This window comes from Rissa tridactyla, chromosome 3, assembly GCF_028500815.1.
Source record: "Rissa tridactyla isolate bRisTri1 chromosome 3, bRisTri1.patW.cur.20221130, whole genome shotgun sequence".
Taxonomy (NCBI): Eukaryota; Metazoa; Chordata; class Aves; order Charadriiformes; family Laridae; genus Rissa; species Rissa tridactyla.
Window position 1 is genome coordinate 123,809,882 of NC_071468.1, and position 17,490 is coordinate 123,827,371.

The 17,490-nt window shown below is 48.8% G+C and overlaps 2 protein-coding genes across 2 annotated transcripts; one reads left to right on the plus strand and one right to left on the minus strand.

The window, feature by feature from the left end:
* Nucleotides 1-9,876: 9,876 nt before the first annotated feature.
* LOC128907968 (small basic protein 1-like) lies at nucleotides 9,877-10,533 on the minus strand. Its single transcript, XM_054197423.1, has 2 exons — nucleotides 10,476-10,533; nucleotides 9,877-10,007 (listed from the first exon to the last, which is right to left on the minus strand). The coding sequence occupies exons 1-2, from the start codon at nucleotides 10,531-10,533 to the stop codon at nucleotides 9,877-9,879; spliced, it is 189 nt and encodes a 62-aa protein (XP_054053398.1).
* A 4,151-nt stretch (nucleotides 10,534-14,684) lies between these two features.
* Nucleotides 14,685-15,947, plus strand: LOC128907967 (cygnin-like). Its single transcript, XM_054197421.1, has 2 exons — nucleotides 14,685-14,742; nucleotides 15,814-15,947. The coding sequence occupies exons 1-2, from the start codon at nucleotides 14,685-14,687 to the stop codon at nucleotides 15,945-15,947; spliced, it is 192 nt and encodes a 63-aa protein (XP_054053396.1).
* The last annotated feature ends 1,543 nt before the right edge of the window (nucleotides 15,948-17,490 follow it).

The window sequence follows — 17,490 nt, forward strand, 5'->3', positions numbered from 1 at the left end:
AAATGCTAAACATATGGCGTTCTCCTCTCTGTTTCCCACAGTGAATTCAGTCAATGGTGGGTGAAAAAGGTCTGGTTGGAATAACACCCTCCTGGGTGTCCCTTTCCCCACTGAACCTCGTAGCAAAACCCATGGGTGTCATGCGCGGGAGGGAGCCTGGTTCAGCCCTGGGGCTCAATAAATCGGTACCCATCTGAGATCCTAGCAAGACTGTTGTTACCATGACTGGGTAACGAGCAGGAATGGATGGGTGAAGCATTCCACACTCCCTTCAACGTCTTCCAGAGACCTTCTCTAGAAGGATCTTTGGGAGAGCATCATTCCTGCCTTCCAGTCTCCAAAGGCTTCTCTGCTAGGACCACCTATGAGAGCATCCATTGGATTCATTCACAGGTGCCTGCTGCAGGCATAAAGCAGCCCTAACAGTGTCTGTAGAAGGGCTATTTGCAGCAGCCTTTTCTGCTATGATGATTATGTCCATCCTCATCTGCCTCAGCTTGTGGAGTCGCCAAAGGTACCTTCCGTATAAAAAACTGGGTCATTGTCTTTTTAGTGGTGTCCTGTTTCATGTTCCTGTGTCCTGGCTGAGGTTATGTGAGTGCTGGTAATGATCAGGTCTACTGAAATCTTGTGGCATATGAAGGTGTCCTTGGATTGGGGGGAGAAAGAGACACAGGGTTGGAGAAACCCAAGAATTCATAGAATCATAGAATGGTTTAGGTTGGAAGGGACCTTGAAGATCATCTAGTTCCACCTCCCTGCCCTGGGCAGGGACACCTCCCACCAGACCAGGTTGCTCCAAGCCCCGTCCAACCTGGCCTTGAACCCCTCCAGGGATGGGGCAGCCACAGCTTCTCTGGGCAACCTGGGCCAGGGGTTCACCACCCTCACAGCAAAGAATTTCTTCCCAATACCTCATCTAAATCTCCCCTCTTTCAATTTAAAACTGTTAGCCCTTGTCCTATCATTCCCCTCTCTGTTCCAGAGTCCCTCCCCATCTTTCCTGTAGGGTCCTTTAGGGACTGGCAGGGGCTGGAAGTTCTCTGTGGAGCCTTCTCTTCTCCAGGCTGAACCCCCCCAGCTCTCTCAGCCTGTCCTCCCAGCAGAGGGGCTCCAGCACTCGGATCATCCTCGTGGCCTCCTCTGGCCCCGCTCCAACAGCTCCATGTCCTTCCTGTGCTGAGGACTCCAGAGCTGCACGCAGTACTCCAGGTGGGGTAATTGTAAGCGAATACAATGAAATAAAGCAGGGATTGGTAAAAGTGAAAAATGCAGATAGAGGGACCTAAAACAGAATGCTGAGAGACCACCCAGTGATGACAGACAGTTGCCAACGGTGTTCAAGGAGCTACCTGCAACCATGATAAACCCACACTGGCCCATGGCAAGCTTCCACCTCCTTCTCTTCCAGTAAATACATAACCAGCTTGAATAAAGTCAATACCATTTCCGATGACCTCTGTAGGCCTTGGATGTGGAATGGATGACTGGAAAGGTGAAGAGAAACATGTAACAAAAATCTCTGCAGCAGATGAATAAAGAGGCTGTAAACTGCCCGTTTTGTTTTCCCACAGGGTCTTTCCTAGAAAAGGAACAATTTGGGGAACCCAACACATCTCTGACAGCTCTGACCTCCCAGTGAACTTTGGTGTGGTCAAAAAACCTTCTCACCAACCCTGGAGAAACTGTAGTTCTCTATGTTGTAAAATTATCCCGGGCTTGATTCGCTGTACGTGAGCCCACGTTATTTTGCACGTCTTGAATCACCCATGTGTCTTGGTACCCTGAAGCCGCTGCAGAAATTCTCACTATCTCAGCAGAGGATCCTTCAGTCATTATCCCTATTTCCTTTCTAATACCTTCTCTTTGACAGGTGAATTTAGTAAGAAAAGCAAAAAAAAAAAAAGTGAGGGGCCTTAAGGCTTGGGGTTCACAAGGGGTCTAGACAAATTTGGAAAAGAAATCATATTTTTCAGGTACAAAGCAGAGATACCCTCATATTTATAGACTACAACAGAACGTGTGCAGGAGTGGAATAATGAAGTCATCATGAATTGCTGTTGTTTTCCGTCTAAAACTGTGTCACTTTAATGCAGTCCTTTATTCACCCCTCTCATGCGAAGCTTTCATGGTGTTCCACATCTTGAAAGGACAGGTGTTTGGGGAGAAATCTTTTGTCTTTCATATCTGGCAGAAATTATGGTAAGTACTCATTAAAAGAGCACCATAAATTGCAGCTCCAAAAGAAAGGGTGTTTTATCAGCCCTGCTTCTGCAAGCTGCAGGGTGATAAAGATTTGCATCCTGGTTGTAAGATGTTGTGGGTTTTTTTCCCCACTGATTTTCTCTAAATCTTATTTTCAGTGAAATATAATGATTTATACAGAAACATTTTAAAGGAAACAAGCTGCACAGAGCAGCAAAAGAAAAAAAAACAAAAAAAACCCACTTTCCACACAAATCTGGAGTTACCATATTGTCTGGTGCTATATATTTTAAAGATCTGTCTTTTCTGGTAGTGACAGTCAGTACATCTGCCCTGGAAGAAAGAGGAACGCCAGGCATAATGAAAACATCTGGTCCGATGGTTCGTGTTAATATGCCCATCTGCTTCTCTGTCACTCGTACCTACGTGTAATCGCAGACGGCGACCGGGGCAGGGTCTGCACTGGCTTTTTTGCATCGGGACCCGGACCTTTCTGGTTGAGTGCAGTTTGTACAAATAGCAAAGCAGTGACCCATCGGGGCTTTTTCTAGTTGATGCTTCCCCGATAAGAGGGAGGCTGGAGGCTCACCAGACCTCAGACTTTGCTCTCCGAATGGCACATACGAGTCTCGGTGCCTCCAACTCTTCCCTCGTCTTGCACAAGCACATTAGCTGTCATAACCAGGAGGTAAACACTGAAACAAGGAAATCAAAAAAGAGCAATAAATAAATCAATAAAGGGTACCAAAATTTCTGGCTAAAATTCCCAGGATTTATCACAGAATCCCAGACTGGCAGGGGTTGGGAGAGCCCTCTGGAGATCATCCCGTCCAACCCCCGGCCAGAGCAGGGTCACCCAGAGCAGGTGGCACAGGAACGCGTCCAGGCGGGGTTGGAATGTCTCCAGAGACGGAGACTCCCCCACCTCTCTGGGCAGCCTGTGCCAGGGCTCTGCCACCCTCACAGCAAAGAAGTTCCTCCTCATGTTTAGGTGGAACTTCCTATGGTCAAGTTTGTGCCCGTTACCCCTTGTCCTGTCACTGGGCACCACTGAGATGAGCCTGGCCCCATCCTCTTGCCACCTGCTGTTTATATATTGGTCAGCATTGATGAGATCCCCTCTCAGTCTTCTCTTCTCCAGGATAAACAGCCCCAGGTCTCTCAGCCTTTCCTCAGCAGAGAGATGCTCCAGTCCCTTGATTCCCTTATCAAGCAATACAGTGTAATGATGCCGTTCCCTGTTCTCTCTTCCTCTCCTAATTACTTGCATTCCCGGTCTCTACTGGGCAATGAAATAAACAATGTAGGGCCATTCATTTGACATACACATTTAGTTTGATTTTTCCTATGTGCATCACTCTACATCGATCTGCACTGAATTTCATCAGCCAGTTGACGAGCCAGGCACTCAAACCAGCGAGGTCCTTCCACAGCCATCACCTTCATGACCCTGAGCAACACAGTGCCAGCAGCAAATTTTGCCATCTTTTCATTCAACCCCTTTTCCATAAAATCACAGAATGGTTTAGGTTGGAAGAGACCTTAAAGATCATCCCTTTCCACCCCCCTGCCCTGGGCAGGGACACCTCCCACCAGACCAGGTTGCTCCAAGCCCCATCCAACCTGGCCTTGAACCCCTCCAGGGATGGGGCAGCCACAGGGTCTCTGGGCAGCCTGTTTGGGTGTCTCACCACCCTCACAGTAAAGAATTTATACCTAGAATATCTTTTCCAAACCTTTAATGATCAGATTTGCCACTGTAGCCTTATAATGATCCCCACGTGGTGCTCTCCATGACCTCCATCTCCTGCAACTCGGCCCCATAGTGCTGGTCCCCACCTCCTGCATCCCCTTCTCTCTGGTCCTCAAGTCTGCTGCCTCCTCCAGGGAGCTCTAGCAGGGAGCTCTAGACGTGATTTTCCTCTGGTTTTACCCATGTTATTATAGTCATAACTGGCACAATCCTGGCTTGCAATCCTGTAGGTACTTTTAAGTTGTTTGGTTGGTTTTTTTGATAACATCAGCATCTCCCCATCTTCTCACAGTAAATTTCATGAAGCAATAGATCACACACTGCGGTCAGGAGGGCAGCTATTTCCTCCTTGAATTCCCTTAGGACTTTTTTTGGGGAAAAGATCTGGGCGCTGGTGATTTGTTGCTGCTGATTTCCTCTCTTCCACCTCCTTTACATTTAAGACAAGCCCTTTGATGAGTCCCCACAAAGGAGAGTTCAGCACGAAGACCTCCCTTCTTTCCTGCAAGGTGAACACAGCTACAAGTATTTCATTTAGCTCCCATGGAGTGGCCTTAGCTTTCATTAGCTTTACTGCTCTGACCATCTCCTGCCCTACATGCTCTTCATCAGGCTTCCTTTTCCTGATGTGTTTGTGGGGAAAAAAAAAAAAAGGACTTATTTTAAGAGGTTTCTTTGCCTTTTGCAAGTTCTTCCTGCAATTCTCTGCTGAGTCGCCTTATTGTGTTTTACACTTTGTCAGGCACAGTTTATTATCTTTTCTATTTTTGCGTGTTTGGACACAATTTCAGCTTCTTCTTTCTAACGGGCTCCCTCATCCCACTGTTCTGCTATGACCTTTTCCTTTTGCTCTTTCTCAGGGCTTTTTTTAATAGGTGTCATAGATTTTCTCTGAGTCTCCAATATAGTGGCCTTAAATAGCTCCCACGGTGCTTGCAAAGAATCTATTTGCAAGGATTTAACTCTTTTAGCTGTCCCCTTTGTCTTCTTTTTAACAATTTCTCCATTTTTATGTAGCTTCCTTATTGAAATTAAGCATGGAAGTAGTGGCCTTTTCATCCCCTGTTGCTCCTGCAAAGATGTGGAGCGTAAGTACCGTATGATCTGTGCTGCGGAGCAGCTCTCCCAGGTTAAAACCTCGAACCAAGCTCAGTACGTTCGTCAGACCCGAGTGCCGTTTCTCTGTTAATTAGCGTGCCAAAGGCAGCGCGGAGAAATCACTTGTTATGCCTTTGTCTGCTACGGCTAGGTCAGTGAGCCTGTAGCTGGTGTTTTCTCCCCGTAAACAAATGAAAACCCTGTAATCCAGTAATTTATCAGTACTGGCTTCCTAAGGTATAAATATTCAACTCCTTCTCCTAGAAAAGGAGCTTTCCAGGATATAAATCTGCTTCTTGGCATAGCTGGAATTTATAATATGAACAAATTGCAATGAAAAAGAGGCCTTATTTTTAGCAGTAATGGTGACTGACCCCACTAGGGAAGAAGTGTTTTCTTTTTTCCTTGGATATCTGTTCACACCTGGATACCTTTGTCCAAGAAATTAACTTCTGGGCAGCTAATGCCCTACATGACAAGGTCTGGGCACAGTTTCTGAGATCCTCTGTACCCGAGCTCTACTCTGGAAAGACAAGTCTGTGTCTTCCAACCCTATCTTCCACCTTCATACCCAAAACACCATCCAACATAGAATCACAGAATGGTTTGGGTTGGAAGGGACCTTAAAGATCATCCGGTTCCATCCCCCTGCCCTGGGCAGGGACACCTCCCACCAGACCAGGTTGCTCCAAGCCCCGGCCAACCTGGCCTTGAACCCCTCCAGGGATGGGGCAAACACAGCTTCTCTGGGCAACCTGGGCCAGGGGCTCACCACCCTCACACCAAAGAATTTCTTCCTAATAATCTCATCTAAATCTCCCCTCTTTCACTTTAAAACCCTTCCCCCTCGTCCCATGGCTCCCCTCCCTGCTCCAGAGTCCCTCCCCAGCTTTCCTGGAGCCCCTTGAGGGACTGGAAGGGGCTGGAAGGTCTCTGTGGAGCCTTCTCTTCTCCAGGCTGAACCCCCCCAGCTCTCTCAGCCTGTCCTCCCAGCAGAGGGGCTCCAACCCTCTGATCATCCTTGTGGCCCTCTTCTGGCCCTGCTCCAACAGGTCTGTGTCCTTCTTGTGCTGAGGACTCCAGAGCAACAAGTAACACACTTTCAGTGTGACGCTGTGAAATGCGTGATGTTGGGCATTACTGCTTTAAGACTCTGTGCTCATTTGTCTTCTGAAAGCCCGAAACTGCCACCAACACCTTCCATGTATGCAACTTCATTTGATTGTATGCTTTTTTCAGGTGCTCAGCTTTGTGATGCCAAGAGGAAGGTTCAGCCCTAGAAAGCACCTCTTGTTGGTGTAATAGCTGACTATTTCTCTCTCATAATACCAGTCTATTATCACTGATTTCTCAGACATCAGACCACAATTCCTGCCATTTTGGCTTTTTTTCTCCCTAATACATAATCTCCAGTAGCTTTCTCCTCCCTGTTTTGAGTGTGTGTGTAAGTAGGACTGGCTGACGTGCTCTCTGCAAGCTTATGATTTCCATCTGGTCTGCTTTCCCTGCAGAAAAAATGCACCTTGTGTAGCTGGAATAACAGCCTTTGGGCTGTCTCCTACCAAAATTAAGTTGTTACCATTGACCATCCTTACAAGAGGCCAGTCAAATTGTTTTTTCTGGCAGCTCCTGTTTTGCCCCCGAAGGCAGCCAGTGGGAATCTCCTGGATGCCATTCACAGAAGGGCCTTTTGCTTTCCTTTGGTGAAGTCAACTCAGACAAATAACATTTCCACACAACGGAGACAACGCTTTTGCAACCAAAAACATTTGCCATAGGCAAATAGCCGGTGTCCCTCGCTCCCCGCTCCTCGCTCGCTTCTTCCGAAGAGGAACCCATAGCACCTGCAGGGTGCTCTGCCATTGCAAGAGGAGAAGAGTGGCCCAGTGAGGTTTTGGACATTTTCTGGCTCTCAGGACAGGTAGAACAGAGTTTCTTGATACTTTAAGTGCCTTTTACTGTGGAAAAGTTAAATGGCCGCCCTGCTGTTCTGAAAGAGGTGAAAAAGAGAAAAACATATTTAATATAAGCCCAAAGTGCATGTGTATGAAATGCTAAGCGTTCTGTGCAGCTGAGCTGTGTCCCGACTGCCTTCCCTGCTCCTGACATCAGTGGAGGGATGAACCCCCCAATTGCAACACGTGCAACTTCTGCCACTGAGAAATGCAGGGTTAGCATTCAGGGCACTTGGGCAAAAGAGGCCAGGCAATTTCCTTCTGCCTCTTCTTTAGGAGAAAAAAAACCCTGTTTTTTGTGTGTTGAGAGGTTCTCTACTGCAGGGTGCGCTGGGTTCCTCTTGGGGATGCCAGGTCCAACCTTCTGCCCATAAAGAGGTGGGATCTGAAGATGAAGGAAGCCTGTCTCCTCCCTCTCCTTGCATTACACCCATGTCAAATTCCAGCCTGAAACCCCCAAAACAGGACTCACACCTTCCACCCGTTGTTCAGTGCAGTTGGAGGGTCCCTCTGCTCCCCAAGAAGGTGCCTCAGGAGGTTGCACGTCTGCAGAAGACAGGGGCAGTAATAGGAGGGAAATGTCATTCTCCAACAACAGAAGTTCAAAATAAACTACTGGGTTTAGAAACTTTCTGTAGGTGCAAAAAACATTCTGAATGCTGGAGATGCAGCAGAGCGAGAGGCACCACTTCAAAAACCCATTTTGCAGTTCGTTTGCTTTCACATGGCTTTTCTTTTCACTCTCCTCACACCATTCTTATTTTTGTCTTGGGGAAAAATGTGAAAGAAATGGCAAAAGGCTTTTTTTTTTTCTTTTTTTTTTTTTTCTGCTCGCTGTTTCCTTTCGCCATTTTTATTATTTTGTCAGACTTTCAACCCTGCGTGTCTGTGAAGTCTTCTCACCTGCACATGGCTGTTTCAGGTGAATTTTCCCTCTTTCATATCCTGTTGTCTGGGGTCAGGTGAAGCTTGATGAATCACTGCTTCCCAGACAGCAGTCTGTGGCTCTTGATGGGCCATCCTGTATCAAGTGTGACATTTACCTGCTGCCTCTCCCTGCCTGATCTCAGCCTCTGTAGACAAGATGTTTAACCCCCTCACTCTCAGTATCTCACATCATGCACCTAGTTTGCACGGAGACTCATTCCTCTTATCAAGAAAAATATCATAAGAAATCCCACAGCTTTGGATTCCTGTATCCCTGGTCAGTCTTTAAACTGATAGAGGTTTTTAAAGTTATGACATTTCACATTTATCCTATGTCCTAAGGATAAAATACAGGATCGTAAGGCTGCTCACTAGGTTTTGGGTTTTTTTTGCCCCACAATTGCCCGGTACACAGTAATTTGGACCCCCGTGGTTGGTAGCGAGCCCCTTGGAGCAGCTTAGGTAGGACATACAGACACAAAGGGTGGATTCGCCTCTCTGGTTGTCAGCAGGGACACGTCTGCAGACACCATGTGTTCGAACTGCCCTGGCAATGGGAGGAGTTTTGAACAAATAGAGAAATTAGCCTTAGGAAAAAATTACTCTCCCCGCAACTCCATGTACTGGTTGTAGTGCCAAGAACTGTGCTGACCACAGAGGATGCTGCAGAAGAGAGGAGACACAGACCTTGCCCTGCAGAAATTAAGCAAACTTTAAGTAAGGGAGAGGCCTATATCTCCTCTCTTCTCTTGCAGCATCCTTCAGTCTGACAAATACCAGTGTAGTAGCCTTTTTCTGGGTTTAAAAGTCCCCATGGATGGAAACATTCTTTTTCCTTGGGGGTTTCAGGGAAACAGGACTGTTTTTTGTTCCATGCGCCAGTCAGGGAGTTGATCCTTTTTGACACAAACATCTCGCCTCTAATATTGCTCCTGGGGCTTGTCTGGCTGCCCTTTGCCAGGGTTCTCTGAGCCACCCAACACCAGATCGCTCCCTGTCCCCCTGCAGAAAGCCTGGAGTGAACGGTGTATCACACAGTGGAGGGGCCACTGAGATTTTCCTTGTCTTTTCTTCCATTAATGGTGACCCCCAAAGGGTCACAGTTAATATAGTAATCTGGTCACGGGCAACATTGAAAAAGTCACCTGCTCTGTGCAAGGGTGTCCAGGACAGCCACAGAACCAGGAAACCTGAGTGGCTGCACTGGGGTGAGGATGCTCTAAAGGCACCCCAGGAGGGGGATTTTGGGGCACAAGGGGAAGGCGGTGGCTGTTTGCCTCTGGTTTCTACCCCCGCAATAGGACTGAGGCCCCCAGTGCAGGGGTTGAATGGGACTGATGGGGCTCTGGGAGCTGTTGTGTCCCCTAAAAGTAAACTGGGGTTCAACTTGTGGAGAAGTTAGGAAAAAATTCTTCACAGAAAGAGTGGTCAGACACTGGAATAGGCTGCCCAGGGAGGTGGTGGAGTCACCATCCCTGCATGTGTTTAAGACTCATTTAGATGTGGTGTTAAGGGATGTGGTGTAAGAGAGAATTTGTAGAGTGGAGATGATGGTTGGACTCGATGATCCCAAGGGTCTTTTCCAACCTGAATGATTCTATGATTCTGTGAAGGGAGACCCAACGTTAAGCAGTCTTCTCCCAGCCTGCTTTGAAGCAATGGGAATATCCCAAAGCCTTTTCCAGTGTGTCACTTGAGTGTCACGGGTCTGGGGCTGTCAGAAATGTCCAGGGCTGTTAGAGGTGTGTCATGATCACGGCCCAGGTAGGTCCTGGCACTGCCCTGCCGGGGGGGTGAATAAACCACACAGCACACAGAAATCACGTCTGCCCGTCTTTACTTCAAAGCAGTGAACACCGTCTCTGTCGCACCGTGAATACAACGCTGGGAGCCCCACCACCAGTGCTGCTCTTCCTCCCCGGGTGGACTCCTCCACGATCATTTTCCCTTTTTGGGTGGGGGGATGCAGCAGTACATCTTCCCGCAGGACTGGTTGAAAGTCCACTCGTCCCTTTTGGCACACAGGTAGGAACAGTACCCACCACAAGCGCCCTTGGCCTGCCCGTACCCTGCAATGGGAGGGAGAGAGAGATGGGTTATAAGAGGAAACATCAGACACCACAGGAGAGCAGAGACCCACAAGTTATCTCCTTGCAGGTTACCTTCAGTTTCAAACCCACATAGGATGGGACCCATGCTTTCTTTCTGTCCCCATTTAGCTGGGGGACTCTTGGACTCTTAAAGGTCTTCTGTCTAAGTTTGTCAGTACTGCAGCTTACAAGGATCCCTTTGCATGGGCACGAGAGACAGGCATTTGCAGTGCAGCATTCATCTCATCCCAAATTGGTTGTGTGAGCTACGTTGGGTAAATCGTGAGCCAGAGCCAGCTGCAGGTAGCTGAGCTCCACTGCCAAAGCTGGGTGAGATGATCCACCTCTCTCCACCACAAGGCACAAAGGCTGGAGAGGGGACAGGCACTCCAACTCCCAGCCTTGGGGTCAGCCCCCCTTTCTCCCCACCAAGTGTTGCTGTCTTACCTGGGGTGGCCAAGGAGAAAAGCAGGAGCACAGCAAAGACCACGCAGAGCACCCTCATGCCTGGAGGCCAGCGGAGATCTCAGCACACGGGGAGCAAAGCAGGTCTGAGAGGGCCACGGTGGGGGATCTTGGAGGCCCTGGGTTTTATAAAGGGACTCCTGCCACAAGCGGCACAGCAGGAGGAGAAACTTGAGCAAACCCATCTCCAAAGAGACGTTGTTTGCTTGCCGGCGTGTGCAATGTCACCCCGACCCGCTGGTCCCACTCACAAAGGCACCTGGCAGCCAGGTCCATGCTCCAGTGGGCTTCTCCTCGCCGCTCGCCGGCCGCTTTCACTGACCCGGACACAAGGGAGCAATTCCCCCTCCTCCAGATCCGGCTGCCAGGACTCTGCTGCCAGCACGCATGGAGCCACCAGGCACGGCTCTGCTCGAGCCAGCGCCAGCCGGGGCTGCCGAGAGCAGAGCTGATCCCCAGAGGGGCAGGAATTAAGTCTGAGTGCCTTTCTGATAAGCTCTGGACACTGTCTGCAAGGCACGGACACAATGGACAATACTGAGGCATCAAGTCCATCATGGGGAGTAGTTTTCAGGGTGCATTCATCCCTGACCAGTGCGCTGGCAGTGAGGTTCCTCAAGGATCTCCCCCAAAAGTGCAAATTCTGCAACATTTTCATAGAATTATAGAATGGTTTGGGTTGGAAGGGACCTTCAAAAGCCATCTAGTCCAACCCCCCTGCAATGAGCAGGGACATCTTCAACTAGATCAGGTTGCTCAGAGCACAGTCCAACCCAACCTGGAATACTTCCAGGGATGGGGCAGCCACAGCTGCTCTGGGCAACCTGGGCAAGGGGCTCACCACCCTCACACCAAAGAATTTCTTCACAATATCTCATCTAAATCTCCACTCTTTCAGTTTAAGACCATTGCCCCTCGTCCCACAGCTCCCCTCCCTGCTCCAGAGTCCCTCCCCAGCTTTCCTGGAGCCCCTTGAGGGACTGGCAGGGGCTGGAAGGTCTCCGCGGAGCCTTCTCTTCTCCAGGCTGAACCCCCCCAGCTCTCTCAGCCTGTCCTCCCAGCAGAGGGGCTCCAGCCCTCCCAGCATCTCCGGGGCCTCCTCTGGCCCCGCTCCAACAGCTCCGTGTCTCTCCTGTGCCGAGGCCCCAGCGCTGGAGGCAGCACTGCAGGGGGGTCTCCCCCAAGCGCAGCAGAGGGGCAGAATCCCCCCCTCGCCCTGCTGCCCACGCTGCTGGGGATGCAGCCGCCCCTGAGCTGCCAGCTCACATTGCCGGCTCATGTCCAGCTTTTCACCCCCGAATACCCCCAAGTCCTTTTCGGCAGGGCTGCTCTCCATCCCTCCATCCCGCAGCCTGTACTGATACCAGGGGTTGCCCCAATCCATGTGCAGGACCCTGCACTTGGCCTGATTTTCATCACACTCATTTAATCTGAGACCTATTTGGGTATTTTGCCTGGAGTCTTTCAAAAAGGACTATGATGCTGATTAGAGAGGATGCAGGCAAATACATAAGTGAAGCTAAGGTAATGCATTGTCACACCACATCTGATCAGAAATCTGTTGTGCGTCCAGGTTATCCTGCCCAATAATTTTCTGGGTTGTCTAGAGAATGTGCTTACTAAATTCACAAATAAGAAGTTGAAAGGGACTGCAAAGCACTAGAGGACAGGATTAGCATTCCTGTGGATCTTCTTGTGTTAAAGAGATAATGAAAAAAATATAGTTAAGTAATAGGGAGAGTTACCATATCTGTACAGACTAGAATAATCAGCTGGAAAATACAGAACAAGGAGTTTCTGGCTGCATGGCATTTCAGCAGGGAAAATTTGGGTTGCAGTGGATCAGAGGTAGGCACAAATGAGCAATGTCATGGTGTTGGGAAACCAGCACCAATTGTCTTACAAGTTTAAACAAAAGCTGAGTTTGTAAAACACAGGACGTACCCACTGCACTGTGCACCCCTTGGAAAGTGCATCCATCCGGCTTTGTACACGGTGGGAGCAGTGGAAGGGCTGAAGGGAGCTCAGAAAGCAGCAAAAGGTCAAGAAGATGTGACCTGCAAGAAAGTGGAATAACGTTGATCAGGTAAGAAAAGACAATGGAAAACATGACGGTCTTCAAATCCAGAAAAGGCAATACATCAGGAAGGAATGGTCTTCTCCTGGTGGCCAGAACGAGAAGTCACAGCGAGAGGTCCTTAGTGGAGATATGGGGAAAACGGTGCAATGACTGGATTGTACGGCAGCGGAAAGGATTGAATAGCGTGGACGGAGTGTGGAAACACCATCACTGAAGGTCTTAAAGAAAAAATTACGGAGAACAACACTTAAAAACAGAGGTGATGAAACAGATGAAGTCCACAGTCCCCTCACACTTACTTTTGCTCAGCTTATGGACTCAAATAAGATCACGGAGAGGAAGGTAAGGCTGAGCCAAGTCAGAGTGGAGAACCTGTTTTGGGCAGAAGCAAGTGCCTGGGAAGGAGCCCAAGAACATGTTTTCACTCAGAACAACTCCTCAGCCTCCAGTAACCTGAAGTTTGGTGGCTCCCTCAAGAAGGTTTTATATCTAATTTTGGTTTTTGTACTTGCTTCATTAATTTATAAATTGTTTTTTCAATACATTTGTCACGTGACCTTTCAAACGACTTGGGGCAGCAAGTTCCATGTTTCAGCTATGCTCAGGGTGAAAGAGGACTTTTTTGGGTTACTTTTTCAACAAATGCGTGATTTACCATTTCATCTTACGTATTCCTTGGGTTATAAAAATTGGAGAACCAGAGTTCTCTTCTTTAAGGCTCTAAAATTTTTACAGCCCTGTGGTACACCTCCAATAAGTGTTTCTTTCCTGCCCTGAAGAGTGCCAGGATATTTAATTTTACGGAAATGAGTCTCTGGCTTTGCCACTTCTCTTTTAACCTCTTCTTGCCCTACTGTAGGCCATTAGGGGCTGGGAGATGAGCAGCGCATGCATCACCGTGCAATACCCCATAGACTGATACAGTTTTCTTTTGTCTTAATAACTTTCTTAAAAGTTCTTCATGTACAATTTTCCATTTTTTTTTTTTGCTCGTTTCTGCTGTTTTCAGAGCACTCTCTTCAAGGATCCCCAAACCTCCTTCCTAACTGGCTTTAGGTAATTCAGTCCCATCATTTGTACAGAGATTATGTATTTTTCCAAATTCACAACGTTACACCGACACCAATTCACCGTTTTGCATTTTGCTGCCCTGTTACTCAGTGTTGGAAGATCCTTCTGCTGCCCTTTGCAGATTTAGGTTTGATGGCGTTCAGAAATTTTGCATCCGCAGCAGCTTCTGTCCCTTCACCAGCCGCCTCTTTTTTTCTGTCTGTTTATAAAGCTATTAAACAGCCCAGTGAACTGGGGTTGGAAAAGCTCCTTTGCAGAGCTCTGCTCATGTTTGGAACCCAAGATCTGTCTGGAGGGTTTGTGAGGTGATGATCAAAGTGTCTGCAAGTGGTCGGCTCATCCAGGCTCCTGGGAGCTCTCAGCCCCAGTGCTCCTGCCCATCCATCAGAAGGGTGAGAGGGGACAACAAAAGAGACTACATTGAACGAGGTGTTTGCTAAATTTATTTTGCAGACATGGTTCCCTTCACAAATGGCGATGGGAACATGGGTTCTTTCCAAGCCAACGGTCCCACGCGGTGACCAGTCTGGACAATGGAGGGAGAGTTATCGGTGCATCGTGGCCACAATTCAGCCCTGTTGCATGCAGCTGCATCTCTGCCAGAGGTTGGGAAAGGCCTGAAACCCTGCGATACCAATCTCGTTCTCCCCTCATCATTATACCTGCAGATCTCCATCAGGTCCCTCTGACCCACCAGCCCTGACAACTCTGCTATTGACACCCCCTATTCATTTGTGCTCTCATCAAAGCCAGCGTGCTGATATCGTATCTGATATTGGGTAACCAGCTCTGGGGGCAGGAGGTGGCTGCCAGCACACTTGGCCGCACGTGGGAAATCCTGGTGCTCGTGCCATCACTGCACGTCCAGCCAAAACCAGTCCTTGGATGAATTCCCGTGTCTCCCCAGCATCCTCCGCTCTGCAGGGAAACGCTCTATAAAAACCAGCAGCCGCAGCCTCCCTGTATGCCATCTCCTCCCTTCGAGCTCCCTCTGAGACTCCTCTCTCCAACCTTGCTGAGATACCAGCTCAACTCCAGCCATGAGGTTCCTCTACCTTGTCTTCACTGTCTTCCTGCTGGTCGCCCTGGCCACCCCAGGTAAGATGGAGAGCGATTAACTGATATTAGCTCGTACGTATATTAGCTGATACTACCTGGGATTATTTTAAAGTAACTTTAGCTCTGGAAAATATGGTTCTTACCATCTGAGGTGACTGCTATAACCTGTCCAGGTACTTTAATGACTTCTTTCAAGGGACAATGAAATAAGGACTATGTGAGAGGGAGTTGTGTAGGAGTAACTGAGGTTAAAACTTCAGGGTCCAGTCTGGGAGTGAGCCCAGGCCAGACAATTGCTAAACAAGAGTCTGGATGTGGCCACTTCTCTTGAGAACGCAGAGACTTTCATAGAACCAGAGGGGAGTCTTCTGTGCAACTTGATTGCTGTGTCAAGGAACAGTCCTGGGCAAATTTGACTTACTGATGTGACACAGTTATTGCTGCTAATGCTCGTTTCTGAGACTCTGAGGCTTCCTGGTCCCTTTACAAGAGTTGAAAAGGGATTTTGGGCTGAGATCTCCCAGACAGGCATTAGAAACTTCCTTCAGATATCAATTCTCATCCACCTGGGCCAAGCACTTTGGTTGGCCCTCATTGAAGCACCATGGTGAATATTTGGTGGAAGGCTGCTGTGGATCCAATTTCAAGACTTGTGCAGCATCCTTTCAGCCATTTCTGAGTAAGAGGGCAAATTTTAAAAGTGTGATGTAAGTGCAGAGACCTGAGTGGACAGCTAAGGTTTTGAGATAAGCTTGATGTGGTTTTTGCTGTTTTGCTCTGAGAACACTGATCCTCTCCCTTGAGGAGAGGTACAAGAAAAGGAAACGCACATGCACACAGGTGAGCGTCTTTATGAACTTGCGTAGATGAGCATCTTTCTGCACTTTGCTTTTGGGCTGTCCCTCATGAGGGGAACGAATGTGCTCCCCTTGGGAGCATCTCTTTCTCAGACACCACCTGTTTCACCAGCTGTCCCTGTAGTCACCAGCTGGCGGGAGAGGGATGCACAAGGACTTTCCCAGGCTTGTGCTCTTTGAGGTCCTTTCCTGCTTTGGGGCAAGGAGGCACCTACGCTGACCCAACCACTCTCCCTCTGTCTCCCCCTTGCAGGCTACGGGCAGGTAAGGAAGCACTGCCCGAAGGTGGGGTACTGCTCCAGCAGCTGCAACAAGGCAGACGTGTGGTCCTTCTCCTCCGACTGCAAGTACTACTGCTGCATCCCGCCTGGCTGGAAGGGGAAATAGGAGCTGAAGAGGAAACTTCTGGGGAAGAGGAGGCAGCGCAGTGGCTTTGGGAGCGGCTTCTCTACCGTCTAACCCAACTGTCGTCCCCTCCTCTCAATCATTAAAAAGAGAAAAAAAGGAGATGTAACCCTGGTGTGTGTGGTGTGGTTACTTGTGTCCCCATGATCCCACATAAAGTGTTAAAACAGATTCTCCAAGCCCAGCCCAAAGGCTCATCAGGACCAAAAGAGCCTGAACACCCACTGACAACAAGCTGCAGAGCCGCCACCGCTCTATGGGGTTGGGATTTGGGAAGAAGGTATCATTTTCCCTCTTGCCTTCTCTATGGCCCTTGAAAAAACCCTCTGTAGACAAGAGATGATAATCTTTCAGTTCCTTACTGCTTTTTCAGGCTACAGGTTATCTACAGATGTCTTAAAAAATATGGGTAGTTCAGCAATGTCTCCTCTAAGCATAAGATAGCCCTCTTTCCATGAAAATTTCAGCAAATCCCCAGAGGTGGGTAACAGAGAAGCAAATAGGCCCTCACAGACCTCATGCGATGGATTTTATGTCCTCTTTGTCCCAAAGTCCGAAGACCGCTCAGTGCTTCTCTCTTATTTGCAGATCAACACCACACTTAGGGTTTGGTTTCTGCTCTCTCTAGCTCAAACTGGGTGTGTCGGAGCAGAAAAAGGCACCAAGAAGTGCCATGAAGGTGATCAAAGGTGTGTGTAAGCTCCTGTAGCAGGAGAAGTCGTGCACCTCTGCATAGAGAAACTGTTCAGAGGCTCTCACGGCTGGATTGTCAATCTCCTACTTTTAAACCAGGCCAGGAGAGACAACAAAGTTTTGAGGCTTCTCAGGAAGAAAAGCAATTCTTTCTAACACATAGCCTTAGGCGGGAAGGTACAGGTATAGAATGAGCATGTGGGCATAAGCAGGGAATAAGAGTCTGTGGTGGACTGACCTTGGCTGGATGCCACGTGCCCACCAAAAGCCGCCTCTGTCACTCCCCCTCCTCAGCTGGGCAGAGGGAGAAAATATAACAAAAGGCTCATGGGTAGAGATGAGGGCAGGGAGATCACTCAGCAATTGCCGTCACGGGCAGAACAGACTCAATTGGGGGACGTAAATCTAATTTATTGCAAAAAAAAGTCAGGTTAGGATAACGAGAAACGAAAACAAATCAAAATACCTCACTCCCTCTATCCCGCCTCCTTCTTCCCAGGCTCAGCTACACTCCCGATTTCTCTCCCTCCTCCCACCGAGTGGTGCAGGGGGATGGGGAATGGGGGTTGTAGTCAGTTCATCACACCTTGTCTCTGCCGCTCCTTCCTCCTCACGCTCTTCCCCTGCTCCAGCATGGGGTCTCTCCCATGGGAGACAGTCCTCCACAAACTTCTCCAATGTGGGTCCTTCCCACAGGCTGCAGTTCTTCATGAACCACTCCAGTGTGAGTCCTTTCTATGGGGTGCAGTTCTTCAGGAACAGACTGTTCCACCATGGGTCCCCTGTGGGGTCACAAGTCCTGCCAGCAAACCTGATCCAGCATGGGCTCCTC

Excerpts from the sequence above, each read along its gene's own strand:
- LOC128907968 (XM_054197423.1), bottom strand. The coding sequence starts at position 10,533 with ATGAGGGTGCTCTGCGTGGTCTTTGCTGTGCTCCTGCTTTTCTCCTTG. Across the intron at positions 10,008-10,475 it reads TTTCTCCTTGGCCACCCCAG|GGTACGGGCAGGCCAAGGGC; the intron begins GTAAGACAGCAA and ends CTCCCATTGCAG.
- LOC128907967 (XM_054197421.1), top strand. The coding sequence starts at position 14,685 with ATGAGGTTCCTCTACCTTGTCTTCACTGTCTTCCTGCTGGTCGCCCTG. Across the intron at positions 14,743-15,813 it reads GGTCGCCCTGGCCACCCCAG|GCTACGGGCAGGTAAGGAAG; the intron begins GTAAGATGGAGA and ends TCCCCCTTGCAG.